The sequence below is a fragment of the Hemiscyllium ocellatum genome, chromosome 3 (assembly GCF_020745735.1).
Source record: "Hemiscyllium ocellatum isolate sHemOce1 chromosome 3, sHemOce1.pat.X.cur, whole genome shotgun sequence".
Lineage (NCBI taxonomy): Eukaryota > Metazoa > Chordata > Chondrichthyes > Orectolobiformes > Hemiscylliidae > Hemiscyllium > Hemiscyllium ocellatum.
Genome location: NC_083403.1, coordinates 32,991,746 through 33,017,970, shown reverse-complemented (window position 1 = coordinate 33,017,970; position 26,225 = coordinate 32,991,746). Strand labels below are relative to the sequence as shown.

General features: G+C 38.2%; 1 protein-coding gene across 3 annotated transcripts in view; it reads left to right on the top strand.

Annotated features, from left to right (window-relative positions):
• Positions 1-26,225, top strand: part of crybg1a (crystallin beta-gamma domain containing 1a) — a 226,341-nt gene that overhangs the window by 147,752 nt on the left and 52,364 nt on the right. For all 3 annotated transcript variants that reach the window (XM_060849434.1, XM_060849426.1, XM_060849442.1), the window contains 6 exons: positions 1,625-4,676; positions 7,137-7,181; positions 7,265-7,383; positions 9,658-9,829; positions 13,238-13,377; positions 25,432-25,558. In XM_060849434.1, coding sequence (XP_060705417.1) covers positions 1,625-4,676; positions 7,137-7,181; positions 7,265-7,383; positions 9,658-9,829; positions 13,238-13,377; positions 25,432-25,558 — 3,655 coding nt within the window. The remainder of the gene's footprint in view (positions 1-1,624; positions 4,677-7,136; positions 7,182-7,264; positions 7,384-9,657; positions 9,830-13,237; positions 13,378-25,431; positions 25,559-26,225) is intronic.

The window sequence follows — 26,225 nt, the reverse complement described above, 5'->3', positions numbered from 1 at the left end:
GGACGGGTTGTCGTTAAGGTGGCCAGAAAGTGTGTCAGGGCAGTCCAAGGGCCACATGGGGCATCGGGTGGATGAGAGCCCAATGGTACGAAGGGCCAGACAGAGAGCTGGAAGGCGGGTAGGCCGTCCTTAGCGCTGTCACCCTGGGCGAGTAGCGGGGTGGGCTGTCCTAGAGGTGGTCAAAAGGTGTGTCAGGGTGGACCGAGAGCCGGGAGGCGCATAGGTGGCTGACTGCCTTAGAGTGGCCGGAAGGTGGGAGGGATGGGGTGGGGTGGTGCTTGCTAGGTTTTCTGGGGGCCTGGATTGTATGCACTGTTTCTTATGTAAGTGGACTGCCGTATATGTACAAATGTCTTTGTTACAGTTAGTAATGATTGAAACTGGAATTTGAGGTTTGTCCTTATTTCCCTGAAAACTGGTTGAATGTCAGGGTTTGGGGCTTGGCTTTGCCATTCTTCTCCCTTGTAAAATTGCTGTTTCTTTGTACACAGCTATTAATCTTAATTGTTTTGTAAACTGTGAATTGTTTAATAAAATTTAAAAAAACAGGAGTCTCAAAGAGTCTCCTCACCATAGGGACCAGCACTGAGTTAGCTGGTCAGAATCCATGTATTCGCTCATGTAAATAAAGGATGACTTGGTGATGCGATACTGGCCTCTGTACAGTTATTCCACAATTAAACCTCAATTCCTGTGAGATCATTTCACTTCTCTGCTGACAAGCCAACTATCCCCAGCAACAATTCATATTTCTGCAACATTTTTGCTAATGGGTCGTCTGGCCTAGCTTCAGTTGCTATCTGCTCACAAGTGGTAGCCCATCAGTATGGCTATGCGTTCTCTGCTCAACACCTCCTGTCCTGAGTCCTCACTCTTGGCCTTTTTTAATACTTGACTGGACTGTTGTTGAATAGGCTTACTGTACTAACTGTGGGTGGTAAATATAGTACTGACCCTCTTGCAGAACTCGAGATGTGATACAATTATCCTCTCTGACTACATCAATTGCTGCGGTCTTCACATGCTTTAATTTTAGATTTTTCAAAAATGCCAATTTGTTGTGATCATTCTCCTTGCATAGACTGCAGGACTTTCTGATATAGAATTTAGATCTTTATGCTTATTAGAACCACATCAATATTAGATTTGTTAAACAGAGTTCTGTTTGACACTCGGTCCCTGCTCTTTTCCACTTCTGTCTGACCTCCCTTGAATATCTGTTTAATCATGCAGAAAATGATCAACTTTTAGATATGTACATCGTTTCATTTAAAAGGAAAAAAATCATCTGTAATTTGTGTTTTCAGCCTGTTTCCTGGGATTTAGGCAGATCCCACATGCTACTTCTCTTGTGTAACTGACTCACTCTAGGATGGTCCCATTATTGAAATCTAATTGAGTATCTTAAACAAAATTAAATGAAATGCCAGTGGGACAATTGGGTTTTTAAATGCTGGATGAAAATGTACCAATGTTTATGGTTCCCTCCCTGTTAAGTTCAAGGAAATTGATTCACTATCTGATGATGAGTCTAGTGAATCTGTGCAGGTTAGTTGCTAAAATATGAGACAAAATTGTTTGCCTTTCTTTGCGCAACTTACACACTGTTTGTTTGCTTTCACAGTCCGGCAACTGGAAAAGAAGATAAATCTGGCAATTTGAACACTATTAACCAACAAGGAGCCTGCACTGAAACTAGAACAGAGGAGGAAGAAACCATTCGAATTACTCTTCCTAAGAAACAGAAAGCTACAAGTCACCACCAAGTCGACTTTCTTGCCACCAAGGATCTGCCTTTAGCTTCAACTGAGAGCAAAAAATATGTTGGTAGCCTAAAGATACAACTGAACAATAAATCTGACAAAGAAACAGATGACAGTGCAACTAATATTGGCAAAAATAAGTCACAGCCTCCTAAATATTCTGAAGCATCTGATGGTCTCCATGTAGAGGTGAGGCAGAAAGCAGGTAAAATATCAAAGGAAATCTGTATGAATGATAGTGACACAAAGCACAAATCTACAGAATACCATGGAAACAAAGAAATGAATACCACAAGTGCTCCTATTGAAAAGAGACTTTTAGAAATGGTTCCCAATGCACAAACCGATAGAGCTGATGAAAGTGGCTCACCTGGAGTGGTCTCTTCAAAATCGTGTGCAAACCCTGGTATGAATGATCAATCATTTTCTATGGATAGGCTTACTTCTGGACTATGTTCACAAAAAGTTGATGCCCCCAAACAAGGTGCAGAAGAACACACGGCTGACCTTATTGCCTCCACCCGTGACACTGCCCTATCCGTACCATTGACTGGAGCTGAATTGCAAAGTAGAGAAGTCAAAGTAAAGACTTTGTTACCATTAAATGTGCTGATTTATGAAACCATAGAATCTGAAATTGAGAGTGTTTCCCCCACGCAGCGCATTAATGAGCAAAAGACCATCCAAGGCAAGGCAAAAAGTGAGCATGTCCAGCCAGTTCAGCAAAGCCCACCCATGGTAAACAAACATGACATTAACACAATGCCACCACATAAAGTTCAAACATCTTCAACTCCGGTGCCTGATATCAAAGACATGAATGTGGTCCAAAAGTATACAGCAGGTGATATAATAGTTGAAACTACACAACAAATTCCACCAAAACCTCAATCTGGAGGGATAAATGATGTAACTTCACTTGAAAGCACACAAATATCTGAAACTATGGTTGATGTTGAGAAAGAAGTGTCTGCAAAGAGTAATGGCAAAATGACATCTGACTCAGGGGCAATAAAGAGTGAGATTGTTCAGAATATTTTGCCATTGTTGCAAAATAAAGATTCCAAAACACAGAGTGTGCTTCCTCAGCCTGAACAAACACTTAAAAAGAATGCATCGCATGAAATTAAGACAGACATCCCTTCAAATATAAAAAGTAACATCGAGTTGGGTTCAAATGAAGCAAAAGTGGAGACTGACCTAACTTTACAACAGAACACGCCTTTACTACAAAGTAATGACAGTGCACTAAAAGCGACAATATCACCAGAAGCTGAAGTTAATAACAAAGTGTCTGCAAAAAATTTGAATGAATTGAATACTTTGACCAGTGATGACTTCATCCCACCTATGCAAAAAAGGATGGTCGGTATGCAAGATGGAGAGAGCAAAATAAAAGACATAGAAGTTGGTTATTTAGCGACCTCTCCCATAGCATCTGAAGTGAGGATTGTTGTCACAGAAAGTAATGCTAATGACACAAACACTGGTTCCACTGCAACAACAGGAGTGATTTCCCTGCCTGTAGAGCAACACACATCTGTATTGGACAATAGAAACTTTGAAATAAGAGAGGAAGTCTTGACCCAGAGCCGAGAAACAGCTGAGAGCGCTGGGTCCAGAATGAGTAAGAGTTCTTCTATAATTGAGCAAAAGCCTAGTTCAGAGACTGCAATAAATAATTTTGGTCTACCTATATTATCAAGCACACCTAAAGTGCAGCATAAAGAGATGGAACCAAGGAGAGCAGTATCATCTTCAAATGTAGAGGCATCAGCAGGAAACCTATCCAGAGCAGAAGATGCCCAATCAGCAAACTTCATTGAAAAACATTCTCAGCTAGGTGCAGCAACAAATGAATCTTCTCTGTCTGTCCAGAATGTAGAAGAATCACAACCCCAGGAGGTTATTGTTCAGACGCCTTCTATAGTTGAAGATATGTGGAACACTAAAGCAAATGTCGAAACAAATGTAGACCTGACTGCATCAGCAAATGGCTTTGCATCATCAGTAGAGCAAGCAACCTCCAAATCTGAAGAGGAAAGAGGATTTAATTTTTCATTCAGTGAAGAAAATAGCTTAGACAGCTCTTCTGATATGGATAGCTTTACAGAAACAATTCGGAAATATGGCAATCCCATTCAATTGCCTCAAAAGAGGCAACGAGTTCCTAAAGTGCCTTCACTGCCACCATTTGCCATGCCACCAATCCAAGAAGACCATATATCACCAAAAAAGGAGAAAAAGTTTGATCCAAGTTCATTCAAATTTGGCTTAATGAAAAATAAACATAAAAGTGATCCACCTTCCTCTCTCTTCAAAATGCACCAAATTGAAACAAAGTCCAAAGTAGTCAAACGTGTATCTGCAGAACAGAGCTTGCTTTTTAAATCTCTTGCAAATAAAAGCTCACGTTTGAGTTTACCAAAACAGCAAAAGGCAGAAAATGATCTTGCTTCTGAATCAAGCAGTAAAAGATCACGTTTAGAGATTGATGAGGTAACTGCTCAAAATTGCAAGCCATTAACTGAACATGTGTTAGAATCTGCTGATCTCACACCATCGTTATCAAAAAATAATGTTATTCAAGAATTTCAATTTGATTCGTCAAATTCAACTTTTCCTGAAACCCAGTTGCCAAGCTTTATGGAAAACTATTTGAAATCTAACCTTTCTGAGATAGAAAAGAAACCTACTGAGTCAGAACAACAAACAGAAAATGGATTAAGTATCCTTGACTTGAAACAAAATTTCTTGGAAAATAATTCAGATTTTACAAACACATGTACAATTGACAGTACACTTGCATTACAAGGATCAAGCACGATAGATGGCAATCAAAATGCCTCAAATATATTTGGTACAGATCTGTTCACTCCCAAGTCAGTATTGTCTAATCTTCCAGAAGTTGGGGTAAGTTCATTTTGGTTGTCATTTGGCACCATAATTTCAAACTAACTTATTACGGAAGTTTAACTTTATTGATATGACCTATTCGTAATCACCAAAGGCGGTTTCTTTTTCTGAATGATTTTTAGTGTCAATTATAAAATAGGTTTTATAATTTCAGCACTATAATATTTTTCAAAATGTTAAAAAACGGTAAAATGAAATTGCAACAGCTCAAGTTACTTGTCTTTAACAAAGAAATCTATAAAAAGTTTGATCTTAAGTTCACATAGCTTTATAAAACCAAAGAAAGGGGGTGGGGCAGATAGACCATTGTGAGCGTTATTTGTGTATGAATTAACTTATCAATTAAAATGGATTATATATTAAGTTAAACCATACTTGTACTGAATGTTATTAAAATGTAAGTATTCTGCACTGCTTTGGAGTACCTTGAGGTATGGTGTATTACAAGGTATTTATAGATTTGTCTTCCTTCTTAGAAGAAATTAAATCTCTGGAGGGCACTTAACATTACATGCTGAAATTGCATAAATTCTCACTCAACTATCACTCTATCCATTGAGTGTTTCTTATTGCAAATTCAGCTGGGTCAGTATTAGACTGCATTGTCACCAGGTGAGGGGGGCTGATTTGCTCCTCTTTAAACACCTCAGTCAGAACGACATTTATATTATTTTCCTTTAACACAATGATCAAACTTTAATTAAAACATGATTTAGAGGAGCCGGTGTTGGATTGGAATGGACAAAATTAAAAATCGCACAACACCAGGTTATAGTCCAACAGGTTTCTTTGGAAACACTAGCTTTTGAAACTCTGCTTCTTCATCAGATGGTTGTCAATTAAAACAAAGTTAACTGGATAAAAATGAAGCAGGCAATTAAGTACAATGTTTTCTTAACTGAAAGAAAGAGCTTTATTACCTACATCCTCTTTTAAAAAAACATAATATCACATTCACATACACAGATAATCAGCTGCAACAAAGGGCGGGTAAGTCGAATAAAGACAGGAGAAGGGGTTGAACAATTGAGCAATTTCTCGGGGAGTGTTCCGCTGTATTTTCACTGCAATGCCAATCTGCATTGTTCAGAATGATAAAGAGTGGTAAATTCTCCTGATGTCTTGCCTAATGTATGTCCCTCACCATCAGCATAAAAACTAGTTGAACTGGTCATTTCATTGCTATTTATGGAACCTTGTTATTTTGGAAAGTGGGGATACAGTACTTCCTTCATTTCCTCAATGAAAGCACTTCAAAATGACTCATCAGTGGAAAATGTTTTAGAATGTTTCTCAGAGATATGATGGGCTTTATACAAAAAACCCCTTTTTTAAAGTATCACAAGAAAGCTAGGATTTTGTTGGGCTGACAGGGACCTTGCACTTTCATTAGAGAACCGGCAGGGCGGTCCTGTCCATTTGATGAGGTGCCAGATACAATCAAATGGCCTTTGGGCCATCTCGAGGACTGAAGACCACTCCGAGACCGGCAACTCCTTGCTGCCACATGTATCACCGTGAATGGTTGCTACTGGTGGTCATGCAGCCAATTGAGATGCAGGATCAGTGGGAGAGTACAGGCTAAAGGTCAATGAAATTGAATGTCTATCAATGAGTTCAGGACATGGGAGAGGGGGAGGAGCAGAAATTGGAGGGGTTGACTTTCCATGGCTAACTTCTGACCAATTCCAGGTTGATTGAACACAGGATGGGTGATAGTAAGGCAACACCTCTACCGACCTGCCCCTTGCCCCGGAGTGGCTGCTCGTGAAAACAATGGTGTTTTAGTGGGTGCTCTTCTGTGGTTGAGTGTGCTCCTTGTAGCTTCCATTTTGTCTCTGACCTACCATTGAATTGCAGTGGGCTCTGCGATTATAGATGCCAATTTCCTTATTAATGAGCCCGAATGAAATCCTGCTCATGACAGCTAAAAATCTCTCATCAGGCCCTTATGCCCTCCGACTTGATCAGAAGAGCTTTACCCACCAATGAGAGACTGATATGAGATCCCTTCCACAATCACATGGGCCTGGCCATCATGTTTTCTGTCATGACAGGTCACATTAAATCTTGCCCATATATTGTTCAATTCATTACCACTTGTTCCATACTCAACATGAGGTTTTGAATAGCTCATTTGGCTGGATGGCTGATTTGTGATGTGGAGTGATACCAACAATCCAGGTTCAATTTCTGCATTGACTGAGATTATCTTGAAACTCCTGCCTGCTCGACCTCATTCCTTCTTTGCAGCGTGGAGGCTTTCAGGTTAACCTCACCACCAGTCAACTCTCTCTGTTGAGCCCTCTGGGATTGTGCTAATTTTACTCAACATAGAAAAATCCAGAAATTTACTTAGGACATTGATTTGTGCAGAGTGTCTAATGAGCATATAGTGTGGTTGAAAAATGTTATCAAATACAATGAAAATTAAGTGGATTTTAATTTTTTCATTAGATACCTGGAAGAAAAGAGTTGTCGTTAAATTCTAGACCCGGAAAGGTAAGGATCATGTGCCAATGTTCAGTGATACAATTTGTTAATGAAGCACAAAGTTGGATTTTTAAATAATTTCTATTTTACAGATTGTCATCTATAATCAGCGCAGTGTAGATGGAGAAGCTATTGAAGTCTTCCATGATGTTGAAGATGCTACCTCTTGGCAGCTCCCCTCTGAAATTTCCATTCGGGTAGTAAGAGGCTGGTGAGTTATTCATTGGGGGATTTTAGGGATGTTAGGGATGTTATACTTTGCAGGTTGTTATTGATGCTTATTATTCTAAGACACTAACTTCACATGGCATTAATCTTAATTGTAACACAATTCAAGAATGCATTGTGTTAAGAAGATAGGAAAAAAAATCTGTAATGTCAAATGCTAATTACTGTGAAATAAATAACATACTCAAGTTCATTTAGGATGTGAATAAGAACTGGTTTGTCATTCATATTAATTAAACAGCTAAAATTTGAAGTATTCAAGAAAAGCTTGAAACACATTCCTGGTCAGTTAATACTTGGAAAGAGAAATGACAGATTAAAACTTTGAAGAGACCAGTTATTTGATATTAACAGAATTGGTTTAAATGCATAGCAATTTGTGACTTTGATTTAATTCAGTATTATATGCTTGGAATTCACGTTTTGGGCTAGGTCTGTAGATTGTGCTTGCTAAGACATGAAAGTAAATCTGCTCTGTTGCATTTGGAGAGTACTATCTGTAGATTTAGTTCGAGGTGTGTGATGTGAAGTTTTTAATGTTCTTTTTTGGATTTTGGAATTTGAATAATTAGTATGTGGATTTTCAGTGTGTCTGGAGGGGTTGAATAGTTAACTTTTACGTATTTCTGTGACTATGGTAATTTTTTAAAAAAACCTCGTGAGAGAAAGACTTTTGCATTGTAATAGACTTTGTTTACTTTCAGAAAACTTTACCAATGAACAAGGTAAACAGTTGTGCATTAGGATCCTATTTGGAAGGTCAAGGATTGATTTGTTACTTTTGATTATGGAAAACATGCACAGTTTTGGATAGTTTCAGTTTCAGTTTGGACAATTCTGAAGGGTTCTTCTCACATCATGAAGAAAGATGTTCAAAGTTCCTAAGAAAGGGAAAAGATAGTTTAGATTTGTTAAAAAGTAGGATACCTCAGAGTAAGGAGGTTTGTATTAGCTCCTGACTGGAGTGTTTTAAAAAAATCCAGAAGGGATTATTTGAAGCTGGAAACGTTTATAGTGCAGTTTCATAACATTGATAATTTTAGTATAAAATTCATTTCACAGTGACTACTGCATGTTTGTATGTACAGAACCAGTTTAAAATTCACAAAATATATGAACATATTGATCTACTAGACAATGTGGAAGATTGCCTAGGAATGTCCTGTCCCCAAAATATAGGATAAACCAACCTCAATAATTATTACCCTAACAACCTACTCTTGATAACAGCGAAGTGATGAAAGGATTCAAGAGTTGTTCTATAAATCAACAGTTGCTCAGCATAATCATTCAGGGCAAAGTGGCTCACTTGTTTAATATACCTTCAATATTCACTCCCTTCATCACTGATGCATAGTGGTGGCAATATTATTTATTATTTATTGTAGTAACTCACCAAAGCTCCTCCCATGGCATCTTTCAAACACAAGACTTCTACTAGCTAGAGGTCGAGGGCAGCTGTATGTTCCCCACAAAGCTGGGATTTAAAGGTGAGTCTAGTGGCCTTCATCAAGGAGAAGGTGTGAGAAAAACTGAAAGGTCTGAAGGTGGATAAATAACCTGAGTCAGATGGACTACATCTCAGAGTTCTGAAGGCGATAGCTGAAGAGATAGTGGAGACATTAGTGGTGATCTTTCAGGAATCACTGGAATCGGGAAGGGTCCCAGAGGACTGGAAAATCACTAAACTGATCAGTCATCTCTGGGATAGTTGTCCCATGTTCCGTTTTGGTTCACACTGAGATGCTGTTTGTCCTATGTTTGTGACGTTTAAGTTTCATTCATGCAAAGCCTGCACCTCCACATGTGCATTGTATCTTCCTGTAAGACTCCTTTCTGGTGGTCCACATTGTTCTATTCCAGCAGCAAGCTTAATGCCCCTTTCTCTGTCCTGGGATTTACTAACCTGTAGTGTGCTCTAGAATCCTTGTACGTGTCTTATCAAATCCATGACCAAATGCTTCATGTATTTGTTACAGCATGCTTTCTGAAGAATTGCAGTCCTTACAGGAAGCAGTCCAAAGTCTTTTGCAGCTTCCAGTGGGCTCCCATCTCCCTATTAGCTATCCCATTATGACTATTGACTGTCGAAGGTTCATTCCCTTAATCTTCTGAGTATTCCTCAATTAACCAGACTGGGAAGTAAATAATGTGCACTAAAATCTAAATAGAATTGTTCAAGTGAGGAAGAATTTCATGAATATTGTCTGAATGGCATTCATTATGTTGAAAGCATGTTTTAAATTTTTCCCAACAGTTGGATCCTTTATCAAAAGCCTAACTTTGAAGGTGATAAAATTGCATTGGAAGAAGGTTTCTTAAATCTTACAGATATTTGGGGAAAGGAGTTGGCTGAAGATGCATGTGATGATACATTAACATCTACCCCTAATGAATGTTCGATTGGTTCTTTAAGAAGAATAGTCAAGGTAAATGTGGTTCTTAAATTTTTAAACATGAAGTAGCTGGTTATTGACCCACATATTAGATTTGATTTGTCATCCATCTGAAAGACTTCTGAATTTTCATTAAGATGTCAGGAGGTTGAACATGCTTTCTTTTTGAATATTATGCTTTTTATCTTTGTTCATGTTTCAACAATCTTCCTTTTACCAAACTACCTGCTGTTTTTGGACAAGAAGCTACCTTTGTCCATTGGTTAATTCCACTGGAAAGAGACTATGAGAAGGAGGAAGTAAGAGAATCAGAAAGAACTTTTCCAGTGGCTTAGTGTAAAAATAGGGTATATCAGTAACTTCAAGTCTTGTATGTATAAGAGATACCTTTGGTTTGCTAGGATAGAGTCAAACTCAAATGTTTGTTTGCTTGATATGCTATGGTGCAGAACCGAATTGCATTTGTGACAATGTATATACACAGTTTTTTTTAATGAATGAAGTATATTTTTGAAATTAAGAAAAAGTAACCTCATTATGCAAACTCAAGCTTGTGGATCATCCACAAGTATGGGTATCCTCCTGTATGAGTGTCTAGATCTCAAGACGGAGTCCATTAGTAGTCCAAGGTAATTTTAAAAAAATAGATTAGATTAGATTCCCTACAATGTGGAAACAGGCCCTTCCATCCAACATGTCCACACCGACCTTCTGAAGAGTAACCCACCCAGACCCATTCCCCTACCCAATATTTACCCCTGAATAATGCACCTAACCCTATGGGCAATTTAGCATGGCCAATTCACCTGACCTGCACATCTTTGGATTGTGGGAGGAAACCGGAGCACCCAAAGGAAACCCACACAGACACTGGGGAGAATGTGCAAACTCAACACAGTCGCCCAAGACTGCTATCGAACCCGGGTCCTGTGAGGCAGCAGTCCTAACCACTCAGCCACCATGCTGCCCATTAGAGTAAATTTTTTTCAACTCCTGATATTCTGCTAATATCCAAGGTAAAATAGTTATTTTGGAATGTTTGGTGACGACTCGGTTGTGCTAATCTAAGTTGCTATCCCAAGGTAAAAAGCCATACACACAAAGAAAATGAACTTATTTTTAACGATTGTGCATTGTTAGATATTAAAATTTATGATTTAGTTCCTAATGCAATAAAGAGCACATTCTAGTTGGGGATTGGGGCAGTCCATTGGGTAGGTGGTATTTTCTTGATAATGACCCAGGACCAGCAATCCAGAATCTCAGACTAATGTTGTGAGGACACGCATTCAAATTCCACCATAGCAGATGGTGAAATTTGAATTCAGTAAAAAAACTGGAATGAAAAATTAACCTCATGGTGACTACTTAACAACTGTTGATTATAGTAAGTGGCTGTCTGGTTACCTCTCCTGCTTATATGTATCTTCAGATCCACAGCAATATAGTCAACCGTTAATACCTTCTGGGAAATTATGGAAAACAAAAGCAATTGAAAAAATGTTAGCCAGCAAGGAAGGAGTCTTAACCAGGGTTTAAAACATAAAAAATAATATCAAGAAAGGAAGTATCCAGAGAACATAGTAGAGGACAGCACAGGAACAGATCCTTTGACCCAAGTCGGTGCCGAGCATGATTCCACTCTAGACTAATCCCATCTGCTTGCACCTGGTTTGTTTCCTCTATTTTCTGACTATTCATGTGTCTGTCTAAATACTTGTTAAACATGGCTATTGTATCTGCTTCTACCATGACCCCTGTCATGCCTTCCAGGCATCTACCATTCTCTGTGTAAAAAAAAACGTGCCTCATAAATTCCTTTAAGTTTTCTCCTCTCATGTTAAACCTAAGGACCTGGCACAATTGCAACATTTAAGAGGCATTTGGATGTGTATATGAATAGGAAGGGTTTGGAGGGATATGGGCCAGATTCTGGCAGGTGGGACTAGATTGGGTTGGGATATCTGGTCGGCATGGACGGGTTGGACCAAAGGGTCAGTTTCCATGCTGTACATCTCTATGACTCTATGTCTCCAAGTATTTGATATTTTGGCTAAAGGGCTCAGACTATCCATGCCTCTCATAAATATATAAACGTCTATCAGGTCGCCCCTCAGTCTATGATGTGATTGCCAAATTAATCCAGGTTTGTTCAACCTCTCCTTATAGCTGATACACTCCATCCTGGCAAACGTCTTTTGCACCCTTTCCAAAGCCTCCACATCTTCCCTTAATATGGCGACCAGAAGTGCAAACTAAACTTCAAGTGTGGCTTATCTGAAGTTTTTTTACAGCTGCAACATAGCTTGTCAACTTTTTTACCCAATGTCCTGATCAATGAAAGCAAATATGCTCTATGCTTTCTTTACCACCATATCCACTAATATTGCCACTTTCAAAGAGCTATGTACTTGTATCCCAAGATCTCTCTGTATATCAATGCTCCTAAAGGTTCTGCCATTTACTGTACACTGTCCTCTTGCATTTGACCTCCAAAAATGCATTACCTCACACTTAGCTGAACTAAACTCCATCTGCTGTTTCTCTGCCTGACCATCTGAATGATCTATATCCTGCCCTCTCCTTTGACAATTTTACTCACTATTCACAACTTCACCAGTTTCCATGTCATCCGTGAATGGCTGGATTTAAGATTGAAATGAAATACGGAAGCTATAATAAATGCTGATAAATTGTGACTGCTAAATAAACCTACAATTGTGGAACGGCAACAAATCATGTATTCCCTATCTTCAATGTGAAAAGTAGCTATGTAGCAAGAAGTAAGTCAAATTTTAGTATTTTTGAAAGTTTATGAAAACTTGGAGCATTTATTTATTATGGCCATTGTGCATTGTACAAAGTTAAAAGGTTACAGGAACTTTAGTCTCCAAGACAAAATAAGCATTACATGCTACCTAGATTGGAGGAGAGAAAACAGACTGAGAGAATTCACTACTCTTGATGTTTGAAGGTGCTGTTGGTTGAAAAAAGTGAAACTTTATTGGTTGATTAAGCTTTGGCTGGTAGTGAATGTCAAAGAGGATGGGAAGGTAAGAGCAATCAAACACAAACACGAAATTGCACGCTTCAAGTCCAAATGAAAGGAAGAAATATGAATCCACAAACAATTAAATGTGCTGTTTTGTTGTGCTGAATTCTGCTCATCACCATCTTGTCCATAATTTACTGTTGGTGATAAAAGATACAAATGTGCATGAGATCAAAAGGCCTGTTTTTTGGATCAGTGAAATAATAAGTATAAATACAGTGGAGCTTATTCTAGTAGTACTTCATTTTTTAAAGCAGTACACATGGATCCTACAAAAGGATGCTTTGACTGATGTAAGTGCATTTTGAGATATCAAAGCTTTTTTGTTTGAGGCCAAATAATTGCCAAGAATATCATGGTTTGAAAATTTCATTTATGATCTTTTGCAGAAGTGGGGTTTACCAGAAATAGATTTATGCACAGAACCAGATGGTCTGGGAAGGAAAACAACATACATCGATGACATGGAAGAAGTAGAAACATATGGGATTGTGGAGCCAACATTATCTATTGAAGTATATTCGGGCACGTAAGTAGAAGGTCTTGATCTTGAGGAATTGAGGAAATGAATTAGTTAATGCAATGCTCATTCTTGCTGTGCAAAAATTATATTAGTCAATTCAATAACAGCACTTCTATTTGAACATTTGGGGAAGATTCTTATTTAGCTGAAATTGTCCTCATGTAATTTTGCTGGCTGTAACTTGATGAAAACAATAGTAATGCTCAAGAAGTCACACAACTGTGGTGTTGAAAGAAATGGTAGTATGACCTTTGTCCTATGGCTTCAGGAAAAAAAAGTCTGCCAAATTTCTGCACTGAGTACAATTCTTGATTAATTTTGCAATTATATATAACAAAAAACATTTTTACTTGGATGATTTAATTTGCATCTGGAAAACTGAAATTCACGATCTGGGTTTCAATATTCACAAAGCACAATTTGGCTCTGTTAACTGGGTAGCAAACCTATAAAGCAAAGCATTAGTCAGGCTGCAAGTCTATTGTTGTGATTTGGTACATGGATTAAGCAAGGCATGTTAATGCTTGTGTGATTCATGCTAGAAATTCAAATTTTCTAATTCATTGTCAGAAAGAATAGTTTTAAAGGTTTCAGTCAGGCATTGTTGAGAAGCCTTAATAGGTTTACCATGCGCATGTGGATGACTGCTGAAACTGTGGCTTGAGGAGCCTGTTGATGCTTAGTGTAGTTGAAAGCTCCTGTAGTATAAGATGATACATAGTTCATAGACACTGTTCTGAAATCTCAACTAAAACGGCACCATTACAAGTTAATAAGTTCCTAAAGCTTGGCAACCCTCTTTACAAAGTTAGGATACAACAATCATATCATTAACTGTGAGAGTTATCTCACACACCACCTTTAACATCACTACAATTCTCTCCATCATCAGACAGTTTCAGATGCAATCTGCAAATCTCAAGAACACAGTGTACTTCTACAGGGCAAAGTTGAACAAAACCAGAAACTAGTTCTATCATTGTTTTGCCCTTAAAGGGATAATAACTAGCATGTAAAGTATAGTTAAGATATTAAAATCTTGCTGTTCATCAACTAGTACAATTTACTGAATATCACAACTTATTTTGACTATATCTCAAGAATGAAAAATGAGTTATAATTACAATATAAAAGCAAATTTTCTTAGGGTTAGGCAACCCTAGAACCTACATTAAGTAGGTATAGGTTTTTGTGGCTCTACCTCTTTCCCTCTGAATAGAATAGAATATCCTTTATTGTCATGTGTACTCAAGTACAGAAGCACAGGAGTGCAGTGAAACGTTTTTCCAATGTATCTAATGGCACTATCTTAGATACATGTACCTAAGTCCAAATCTTGGATCCAAAAGCAGGATGAAAGGAAAAGTAGTAGCATTACTTACAGTATCTAAAAACATAAGTTAGATGTAAGAGAGTTACAATAGAGTTAAAGAATTAATATTACAATCCGGTAAAGAATTTCAAATCGAGCAGCTCAGCGAGCACATGGTCTGACCGCTTGCGCCAAGCCCCAGTCCAGCAACGGTCCTGCTTCGCTTCAAGCTTTCAGTCTGCTCTGCACTGGCACTTAGCTGCACCAAGGGAGGTTGCACTGCTCTGGGAATCACTTGCCCTTGCACTGCACCGGGACTTGTCCACCTCATGCTGTACCAGGACTCACTTCCTCTCGCACTGTACTGGGACTTGCGTCCCCTCATGCAGCACCTTCCCCTTGCACTGCTCAGGAACTGCTAAAAAGAGAGGAAAAAAAGAAAAGGAAAAAGAACAGGCGAAGTAGAGGTGCTCTGATTGAGCATCCTGTTTTGCCAGAAGGGGTTAAGTGGAATGATGCTTACCACTGTTGTCTTACTTTGAATACAACAGCCAGAATTTTCACAAAGGGCTTTGCACCTTAACCTAAATGGTGCTGGTGCTCTGAATCTAGAGGACCTATCCTCATATCTAGCATCACCATTTATGCCATGTGACATGGGAAACTGGGTATGGGATGTACATGTCCTTTCAGGGTGCGCATAGGCAGCAACACAATTAAAAATACAGCTGCCCACATTCAGCAATTTTCATTATTGTTATTTCCGAAACATTATGTATTAGACAAAACAACTTAAACCCACTAAATTTCTTTGGACATGTCAGGCACCCTTTTTGGTTGTAAAGAGTGAACATGAATGTGCATAAAAAAATGGATAAAGTTTGTAGATCTTTTGGACCAACAAGTCATTTAAATTCCCTGTTTTGTATATTTTTTGGGATAATCATACCTGCAGTTAAAATAAAATTAGTGCATGTAATTTCAATTGATACTTATTGATATTAAACTGATGATGATGATAATAGGACTATTGTGCTTGGCTCCTTCCACAATTATCACTCTTGAAGGTGGGTTTGAGTTTCCAACTTTATTGACAGCTTCAAATTATTTAAATAGATATAAGCTGCATTTGACTTGGATCTACGATTAAGCATGTTCATTATAAGGGATTTGAACATGTTAATTCAATCAATGAGTCTTTTTTTTAAGAAGTCGTCCATGTGTAGCAGTGACTTCAAAAAACAAGGTGGATTGGCATAGGTTGGCATGGTAGGTATAGGGGACCATGGAGGAGGGTAAGTTGACATCTAAGATATGAGGGATCATTGGTTTGGATGAGGACATGGGGCATGAATTGGGCATGGTGAGTGTGTGAGGACTGTGGTCTTGGGGGGAGAGGACCAGAGGACCTTATTGTTTTTTATACAACTGGGAAAAGTTCAAGAATTGAGTCTGCCTCAGCATTTGGTAGCTCTTGCCACTGCCTCCTTGCTGTTACTGAGGTGAAGAGTCAACTTCAGTATGTTTCCTGTGGTCCCACCGCCAGCCCCACCCCCACCACCACCACCCTGTGAATGAAAATCTAGTCACTCAGGGATGCTTCACCTGAGCTGGGTTTGCAAGGTCAGGAAATTGCCTGACTCTGCACACCCAACCCAGAAGTGAAAGTTTAAGGGGTAGGTTATCAGCCTTTTTTTAATCTAAAGGTTTGTTTAGTTTCATGTGATGTATTTTATCCACTATGGTAACACGTTTGTAGACTTCATAGAAGAAACATTTTATCTGAAGCGTTGCTTCTTCTGCACACTAAATTAATTCAGAACTTAATTGTGATCAACATATTTATGTTTCACTAAAGCACAAAATGGTTGTTTGACAAATGCTACTTCGAAATAGTTCTGAAAAATTGAAAATGATACTTGTGATTCAGCAACTAAAATTAAGGCTAAGCAAATTGGCTCAGTGATTAGCGCTACTTACTCACAGCACCAGGGACCTGGGTTTGATTCCAGCATCGGGCGACTATCTGTGTTGAGTTTGCACATTTTCCCAGTGTCTGCGTGGATTTCCTCCAGATGCCCTGGTTTCCTCCCACAGTCCAAAGATGTGCCGGTTAAGTGAATTGGCCATGCTAAATTGCCCATATTGTTCAGGGATCTGTGGTTAGGTGCATAAATTAGTGGTAAATGTAGAGTAATAAGGTTGGGGAGTGAGTCTGGGTGGGTTACTCTTCAGAGGATTAGTATGGATTTTTTGGGCCAAATGGCCTGTTTCACAATGTAGGGATTCTAGGTTTTAAGTCACACCATTTCCCAACGTGCAGATACGTATGTACATCAAAGCATTGCAAAGAAGTAATATGTGCAGTGATTCTGGATGCATCCTGATAGTCAGCATACCACAGAGCCAACAGGTTTCAGCCCGTACACTATTACAAAGGCAAAATACGACATATGCCGGAAATCTGAAATAGAAACAGGGAGTGCTGGAGAAATCTACAAGCCCTAGCAGTACATTTTGAATCTTCTGACTCTTCTTTGGAACTCAACACTCAACTCAGTCCAACATTTACTTTGTTCCTGGTCAAGCTGACTGATTTCATGACACTTCTCAATAATTTGAGAGAGAATCTCCTCCTTCAAGATTTAATGTTTATCGTGTTTGCCTGGATGCATGTAATAGTCACTGTCAGACAATTGTGTAGCAACACTTCTTTCTTTATGCTACATTTCTATTGTATATAGAATCAATTTCCTTATCTTCCATTTAGCTGTAAACACACTTTATAATTGGCTGACTTGAAAGATTTGAGTAACTTCTCTTCATATCAGACACTGGTATACTTATTTTAAATATGATGGTAGTTAAATTTGCAAAAGGTATTTTTTTCTCTCTTAGTCTCCCGTGGTTCTTCATATTTCATGTATTTATGAATTTCTGCAAGCTAGATGTTTTTCTAGTTTTAGACATCAGCTAACTTCTTTTGGAACTGCGATAAATTGCTCTCTTTCAGCCCTCTTAACTTGTCTAGCGTCTTTACTCACGCATACTTTTCCTCTTCCAATAACAACTACTTTTGTTGAAATTTGTTACACTACCCTCACTTGTTCCCTTAAAAACCACCAAATATTCAATGATATCTTCTATTATTTATGTTTACATTGCATTTTTGCCTCTTTATTTTGCAAGGATTTTTTAACATTAAAGCTATTACTATTTATATAAAAGTATTTCTTGTTCTCCAATTAATTCTTCTGGCTTTTTCTAAATACTTCCTGATCTCAAGGTAAAAGGTCAACCAAAATCTTCTGGACAAATAGTTGTTTTTAATGGAGATATGTATATGAAGTAACAGCACAGAGGCCAATATCCCATCACTGAGTTTCCCTTTATTTACATATTCACAAGACATGGGCTCTGACCAGCCAGCTCAAAGCTGCCTAGAATAAGGAGCCTTGCTGACTCTCCTGTTTAAATTTTTTTTCATCATTTGTTCCAATTGCAATTTTAACTGTGTGAAACAACTCCACAGAGGCTGGTACCCCGTCACCCTTTATTTACTTGTGGCCAGCCAGCTCGGAGTCAGTTGCACGAACTGAGGAGATGACTCTCCTGTCTATATTTTCATGGTGTGTGCAGATGCGAAATGCAATGGAAAAACAACAAGTGCATAAATATTCATTTTCCATCACCAGGAAAGAAGGAAATATCCGAGTGGCTGGTGACGAGCAGCTCCCTTCTCATCAAAGGGTAATGCTGCGTGATCAAAAAGTGAAAGGGGAGGGCAGGGACTAAATCAAAATAGAGTCAATGGGGGAAATAAAACACTCCACTCCCTGCAGTGCCCACCTCTCCCTGAAAACCTTGACGGTGTTGGTAAATACAGCATGCTCCTTCTCGAAGGACACCCAGGCATGGACGTAACCATGGAAGAGGGGCAGGCAATCGGCCATAACGACCCCCTTCACGGCCCACTGCCTGGACCTGTTAATGTTCAGTTTGGCCCCTGTTTATATTTGTAAGCCAGGGCTTCCTGATTTGCCCAGGTGAACAACTCTAATCAAGGATTTTATAATCTAGGAAATCCACCTGGCCCTTACTCCATTCAATACAGTTTCAAACTTGTAAGTGATGGATTAGCATTATACCATATGCTTCGATAGATAGCACAGTTGTTGTGTTGCTGAACCTCATGACATTTGGGGAATTTAAATTTTATTGAACAAATTAAGTCTGCAATAAAATTCTGGCACCACTAATATTGACAATGAAACTACCAAACCATTGCAAATGTTCACAAATAACCTTTCAGAAAAGATTTCTGCCATCCTACCTCTCCTGGCCTACATGTAACTTTAGGCTTACAGCAACATGACTGAAATGGTCCGGCTGCATTGCTTCAAGGCAGAGGCTCACTACCACCTCTAAAACTGTCAATGCTGGAATTGCCAGTGATGCCCAGATCCCATGGATGGATAAAACATAAAATCTTCATTCACATTTCATCTTTCATTTTAAATTACCAGATTACTCCTAAGAATGATTTTGCAAAGTTAAATTATTTTTTAGCTGTCTTAAATTGATTGCTAAATATCTGGAAATTGTAAAATGTTTTTAAAAAGGGAGCCTCAAACACTGTGAGATCATTGGCATGAATTCTAGAACTCTTTATTAAAGTGAACTGACAGAAAATCATAGGAAACACCTTTGACAGTGAGGAGTGTTTCAATTGTTCTTGGTTTTTGCTAAAGAGATCAAACTGACTGCACATAGCAGTTATCTCAATATATAATCCATTGTAGTATAACTGTGAATAGTGTTCAATGAAGGATCTTAGGACTTTGATCTTGATTTACTTAAGACAAAGCACTTGGAAACTTTGGCTCGGTTAGCAAGTACACTTTAATTTTATTATACCCCTAAACTATCTTCCAATGTGAACTCAATCATTTATACAATCTTGTGCCTGTGCCATATATTAATCTTTTACAATAGAAATGTATAACTTAGTTAAGCACATTATGACAGGCTATTATAGTAAGATGCGACATGTCTTACAGCATTTATAGTTGGTTGTCTACTAATTTTTGCATCACCATCTTTACTCTGCTAGCATTCATTTGGCTAGAGATACCAAATTTCTAGAGGAGGCTTCAAAAACAGCATTACTTATTTTATGTGTGCAAATAAAGTGCCTACAGTCTGCGTTAAATTTGGTTACTGCACACTGAGTATTGTTTTGAACCTTTGCCTATGCAACAGCCTGCAAGTCGCATTCTGGGTGTTGATCCTGTAGAAAATGAATCTGAAGAATTACTAATGGGGGATAAGGAGACAGCAGACGAATTGAACAGATATTTTGCAAGAGCAAATTACTGCAGATGCTGGAATCTGCACTGAAAATAAAAAATGTTGAAAATCACTGTGGGTCAAGGAGTATCCATGCTAACATTTTGTGTTTAGATGATCCTTCACTAGAGCTGTGTTGGGAAAGGGAGGGAAGAAGTGAAGAAAATTACAATTACCATGAAAGTAATACTGAATAAATTGTTGGAGCTGAGATGTGACAAATCCACATTTCCTGATGAATTTCACCCTGAGGTCTTAAAAGAAGTAACAAGTGAGATAGTTGATGTATTAATTTAAATTTTCAAAAATTGCATCAGATTCAGGGAAGGTTCTTTAAGATTGGAAAATAGCTAATATAACTCCTTTATTCAAAAAGGGAAGGAGGAAGAAAGTAGGAAACTATAGGCAAGTTAGATTAATACCTGACTTGCAAAAATGTTAGAAGCTGTTCTTAAAGATGTTTAACAGGGCATTTGCATAAATTCAAGTTAATCAGGTAGAGCCAGCATGATTTTGTCAATAGGAAGTCATGCTTAATTAATTTATTGGAGTTTGTTGAAGTAATTTGTTGCTGTAGGTAAAGGGAAACTGATGGATGTTTTGTACTTAAATTTCCAGAAGGCCTTTAGTAAAGTGCTGCATCAAAGATTATTATGAAAAATAAAAGATGATGGTGTAGGGAATAACATACTGGCGTGGATAGATATTTAACTGACTAACAGGAATCAAACTAGGAATAAACGTCACGAGTGATGTGCCACAGGGTTCTTAACTCTTCACCATTTATATGAATTATTTGGATGAAGTGTCTGCTAGTATGGTAGTTAAATTTGCTAATGACACAAAAGTTCCTTAGAAAGTGAGTTGAGAAAAGAAGATAAGGAACCTACAAAGAGATATAGATGGTTAGGTGAGTGGGCAAAGATCTGGCAAATGGAATATAATGTGGGAAAATGTGAAATTGTCCATTTTGACAGAATGAAAACAAACATATTATTTAAATGGTGAGTGGTTGGAGAGTTCTGACATGCAGAGAGATCTGGGTGTCCTACTGCACAAATCTCAGAAGATTAGTGTGTAGGTACAGCAAGTATCCAGGAAAACTAATAGAAAGTCAAGTTTTATTGCAAAGGGCGGTTATTCTTCAGTTATACAGGGCTTTAGTGAGACTCCTTCTCTGTACAGACTGTTCACTCTACCTATAGATGATGTTAATGCAATGAAATATTTGCAAAACTAATACCTGGAATGGGTGGGTTGCCATTTGAGGAAAGGCTAGACAGGCTAAGCTGATATGCTCTGTCGGCAAAAGTGAGAACTGCAGATGCTGGAGTTTGAGTCAAGATTAGAGTGGTGCTGGAAAAGCACAGCAGGTCAGGCAGCATCCGAGGAGCCGGAAAATCAACGTTTCGAGCATGAGCCCTTGCTGATGAAGGGCTCCTGCCCGAAATGTCAATTTTCCTGCTCCTTGGATGCTGCCTGACCTGCTGTGCTTTTCCAGCATCACTCTAATCTTGACTCTGATATGCTCTGCAGTTTAGAAGAGTCAGAAGCAACTTAATTGAAATGTACAAGGATGTAGCCTCACATATGAGAATCTAGAACTAGGGATCATGGTTTGAAAATCAGGGATTGCACATTTGACACAGAGATGACAAACCATTTTTTCTCTGGAGTATTGAGAGTGTTTGGAATCGCTTCCTCAACAAAGGCAATAGCTGCAGAATTTTGCAATGTTTTTAAGACAGAGATTGATAGATTCTTGATTACCAAGGGAATAAAGATTATTGGGATGTGAGAGAATGTAGAGTTAATTCGAAAATCAGATCAGCATGAGCTTATTGAATGGCAGAACAGGCTCAAAGGGCCAAGTGGCCTCCACATATTCTTTGGTGGCATATTTGTAAACTGTGATTTGTATTTTTTTATATAATTTATTTGAAGTTTGGGGTTTTAGGTTCTGGATTAATGAGAGATATGTGTGAAGTATGATTCTGAAGTATTTCTGTAGCCATAGTAATTTATTTTAAAACAGATTTTGAGGTATGCCTTTAGACTTAATGGGTTTTGTGTACATTGGTAAGGTTCTATGATATACAATATAAATAAGCTGCGGTTTAGAAGATCATGAGGTGTCTTTTAAAGTTTATAAGAAACACTTAAAACTTAGAGAATTTACTTTGACCTTTACTGTGAAATTCGAGCAGGCCTCTGAAAAGCATGGATAAAGATGGTTCGGTCCCAGGGAGGAAAGGATATATTTTTAGTACATAAGAGTAAGAAGTTAGTGTCGATCCAGACCGAAGATGTTTGGATAAAACCCTGAGAAGGCTATTTGAAACTGAGTAGTTTAAGTTTGGGTGCAGTGTAAACTCTGGGAAGGAACTATTTGCAGTTCCAGTTTATAAATTAAAATCACTAGTACCTTAACCTAGTGAGGTGTTAAAGACAGGGTGTCTGATGTGAGTACTGCATGATTGGCATTTATGTCTACTATGTCAGTTGTGTTTTGGGTCTATAAAAATCTTGTTATTTTTCTTAACAATTTATGTAGGACTGTTTTGGGATTAAGGAGATTAAACTTTTATTGGGTGTATATGAATCTTTGAATTTGCAGGTAGTTTGGTTTTATTCAATTTATCTTAAACTTCTTTTTCATTGTTAAAGCAAAATCTGCAGCATTATCTGTTTAAGTTTCAGCAAGAGCTCATTTCATTAAAACTAAAGCAATCAAATTGTGGTCTATCAAAGCATCTTATGTGTTGTTCAAGCATTTTCTCTTTGTTTTCAGTGTAAAGTATTTTAAGTGTTTTTATTAGAAGAGCTGTGTATAATTTATTTAGAGTAAATTAGTTATTGTATTAAAATGTATATGATCTTGTGTGTTGGTAAATTTCCAAAAACAAAAGTTTGATAAGGACGACATAATCGACAAGTGAGTAAGTTCAGAGAATGCTGGGTCACAGAACAAGTGGCAGAGTGGTTAGCTAGTTGGCTTCAACCAGTAATAAGAGCGTTACAGTGAAGAGTGGCAGAAGATAGAAAGTGGTGCTGGTGCCCACAGCATACATTTATAATTTGTGTTAGAAGTTCACGGAGTGTACTGCAAGCACAAAGACCTTGGAAGAGTTTCTTCATACATTTCTTCGCTTCTCCATTCTAATGTACTCTCACTTCCTCCTGGCTGGCTCTTTATACATACATTAATAAGTATTTTTTTAATAAACCTACTTAAACATCTTACAATGCACTCCCAGGCAGATAGAACTTGAACCCATACCATCTGGCCCAGAGATAGGGACACTACCAATGCACCACAAAATAATTTAGATGTTAATGCAATAACTAATTAATTCTCAAAATCTCAATACATTGTTAACTTTAACTCCTAGATATTCAATATCCTATTAACTGAATTAAAGATTAAAAATTTGGATTTTGAAATAAAAAGACATTTCCAAATAGACAACCCTAAGTATAAGGTGATATTGATGTTCCATATTAGGAGGACCACAACATATCACAAGCATATTAACAAACTTGCAGAATAGGCATATAATTCAAAAATATTTTTCAAGATAAATAAATGACTTGTTTTTGCAAGAAGAATAAGACATGTTGTGGCATTATTTAGAAAGTTGAAGTCTAAATGAGATAGAGATGCATAGATATCTGGGAGTCCAGATACATAAATCACTGGGAATAACAACAAAGGTCAACAAGAACCAAAGACAAACTGAGGAATAGAACTGAGGATGTAACTCTGAAGATGGACGAGGGAGATTCAGTAGATGTAGTGTACCTGGACTTTCAGAAAGCTTTTGATAAAGTTCCACATAGGAGGTTAGTGAATAAACTTAGGGCACATGGTATTGGGGGTAAAGTACTAGATTGGATTGAAAATTGGTTGGCTGATAGGAAACAAAGGGTAGTGATAAACGGCTCCATTTCGGAATGTCAGGCAGTGACCAGTGGGGTACCGCAGGGATCAGTACTGGGATCACAGCTTTTTACAATATATGTTAATGATATAGAAGATGGTATCAGCAATAACATTAGCAAATTTGCTGATGATACAAAGCTGGGTGGCAGGGTGAAATGTGATGAGGATGTTAGGAGATTACAGGGTGACCTGGACAAGTTAGGTGAGTGGGCAGATGCATGGCAGATGCAGTTTAATGTGGATAAATGTATGGTTATCCACTTTGGTGGCAAGAACAGGAAGGCAGATTACTACCTATATGGAATCAATTTAGGTAAAGGGGCAGTACAGAGAGATCGGGGTGTTCTTGTACACCAGTCAATGAAGGTAAGCATGCAGGTACAGCAGGTAGTGAAGAAGGCTAATAGCATGCTGGCCTTCATAACAAGAGGGATTGAGTATAGAAGCAAAGAGGTGCTTCTGCAGCTGTACAGGACCCTGGTGAGACCACACCTGGAGTACTGTGTGCAGTTCTGGTTGCCAAATTTGAGGAAAGACATTCTGGCTATTGAGGGAGTACAACGTAGGTTCACGAGGTCAATTCCTGGAATGGCGGGATTACCTTACACTGAAAGACTAAAGCGACTGGGCTTGTATACCCTTGAGTTTAGAAGACTGAGAGGGGATATGATTGAGACGTATAAGATTATGAAAGGATTGGATACTCTGGCAGCAGGAAACATGTTTCCGCTGATGGGTGAGTGCCGAAACAGAGGATACAGCTTAAAAATACAGGGTAGACCATTTAGGACAGAGATGAAGAGAAAGTTCTTCACCCAGAGAGTGGTGGCTGTGTGGAATGCTCTGCCCCAGAGGACAGTGGAGGCCCAGTCTCTGGATTCATTTAAGAAAGAGTTGGATAGAGCTCTCAAAGATGTTGGAATCAAGGGTTATGGAGATAAAGCAGGGAGCAGATACTGATTAGGAATGATCAGCCATGATAATATTGAATGGCAGTGCAGGCTCGAAGGGCTGAATGGCCTACTCCTGCACCAATTGTCTATTGTCTATTGAAATGTGAAGTTATCCCCACACATTATTGAGCATTGGTTGTACCACATTTAGTATGTCATTTTATTTGAGTGATAGGACACTTGAGACTGTACAAAAAATGGTTACAACATTGATGCACACAACGCAGGGGTACAATAAATCAGAAGTGTATTAACAGGCTGATTCTCATTGCCATATAGAGTGGTTGAAGTGAATAGATGCATTTAAGGGGAGTCTAGATAACTATATAATGAAGAAGGGACTAAAGGGTCATGTTGTGACCAGGTTAGATGAAGAAAGGTGGGAGGATCCTCAAATGGAGCATTGACACTGACCTGGACTAGTTGGTCTATTTTTGCGCTATATATTCGATATACTTTGTAGGCGATGGCGTAACTCTTGCTTGTTAAAATTTGTTTTTTAGTTGGATTCTATTTGAAGAGCCTTTCTACCAAGGAAATTCTTACATTGTGGAACCTGGTCAATATCCTTCTCCAGAATCTTGGCATGCAGTGAATCCATTCATCGGCTCACTCAAACCATTGAAAATGGTAAAAAAAAATCCTTTGTTCATTCATATGTGAAAATTGTTTTTTTACAGACATTTAAAATTAACACAAAATTATTAGACTTATACAAAATAGCTAGATGTATTGTTGATCTATACATCAATATATATTGTTGATTTTTCTTTTTCACAGTTGAATTTAAATGCATACCAGGGTTGACAGACTGAGCTGAGGTAGTCTTTTGCAAAACTTAACATGTTAATGTTTTAAAACTGTTTGATTCCACTTGAGTAAATTTTTAAGTAGATCATTGGTCTTACCCTGTCTTATTAATGTTGACTCTCTACCACTTCATGCTTTGTGCACTGTGATGTGTGAAAGGCAGTTGTTCCCTTTTATGCATTTTATAAAAAAGCAGACATTCCTTCATGTGCATTTTAATTGAGATTTCTTCCAGCATGTTCAATATTAAGGAGATAACGAAAGTGTAGAGCAGAAAAGAGGCCTGCAGCCCACTGCCTGGTAAACAAACCCTCGACCATTGGTTCTGTCAAATATTGATCCTTATACTTTCAATAAGTTTTTTGCACATTTATCAAAGGTACTTATAATGAGGTAAATAAATCCAAACTTTTCTGCATTCCCTTTATCCCATGAATTTAGAATTTGTGGAAACCTCAGGTTATTGTGGATCATTTTACCAATACCT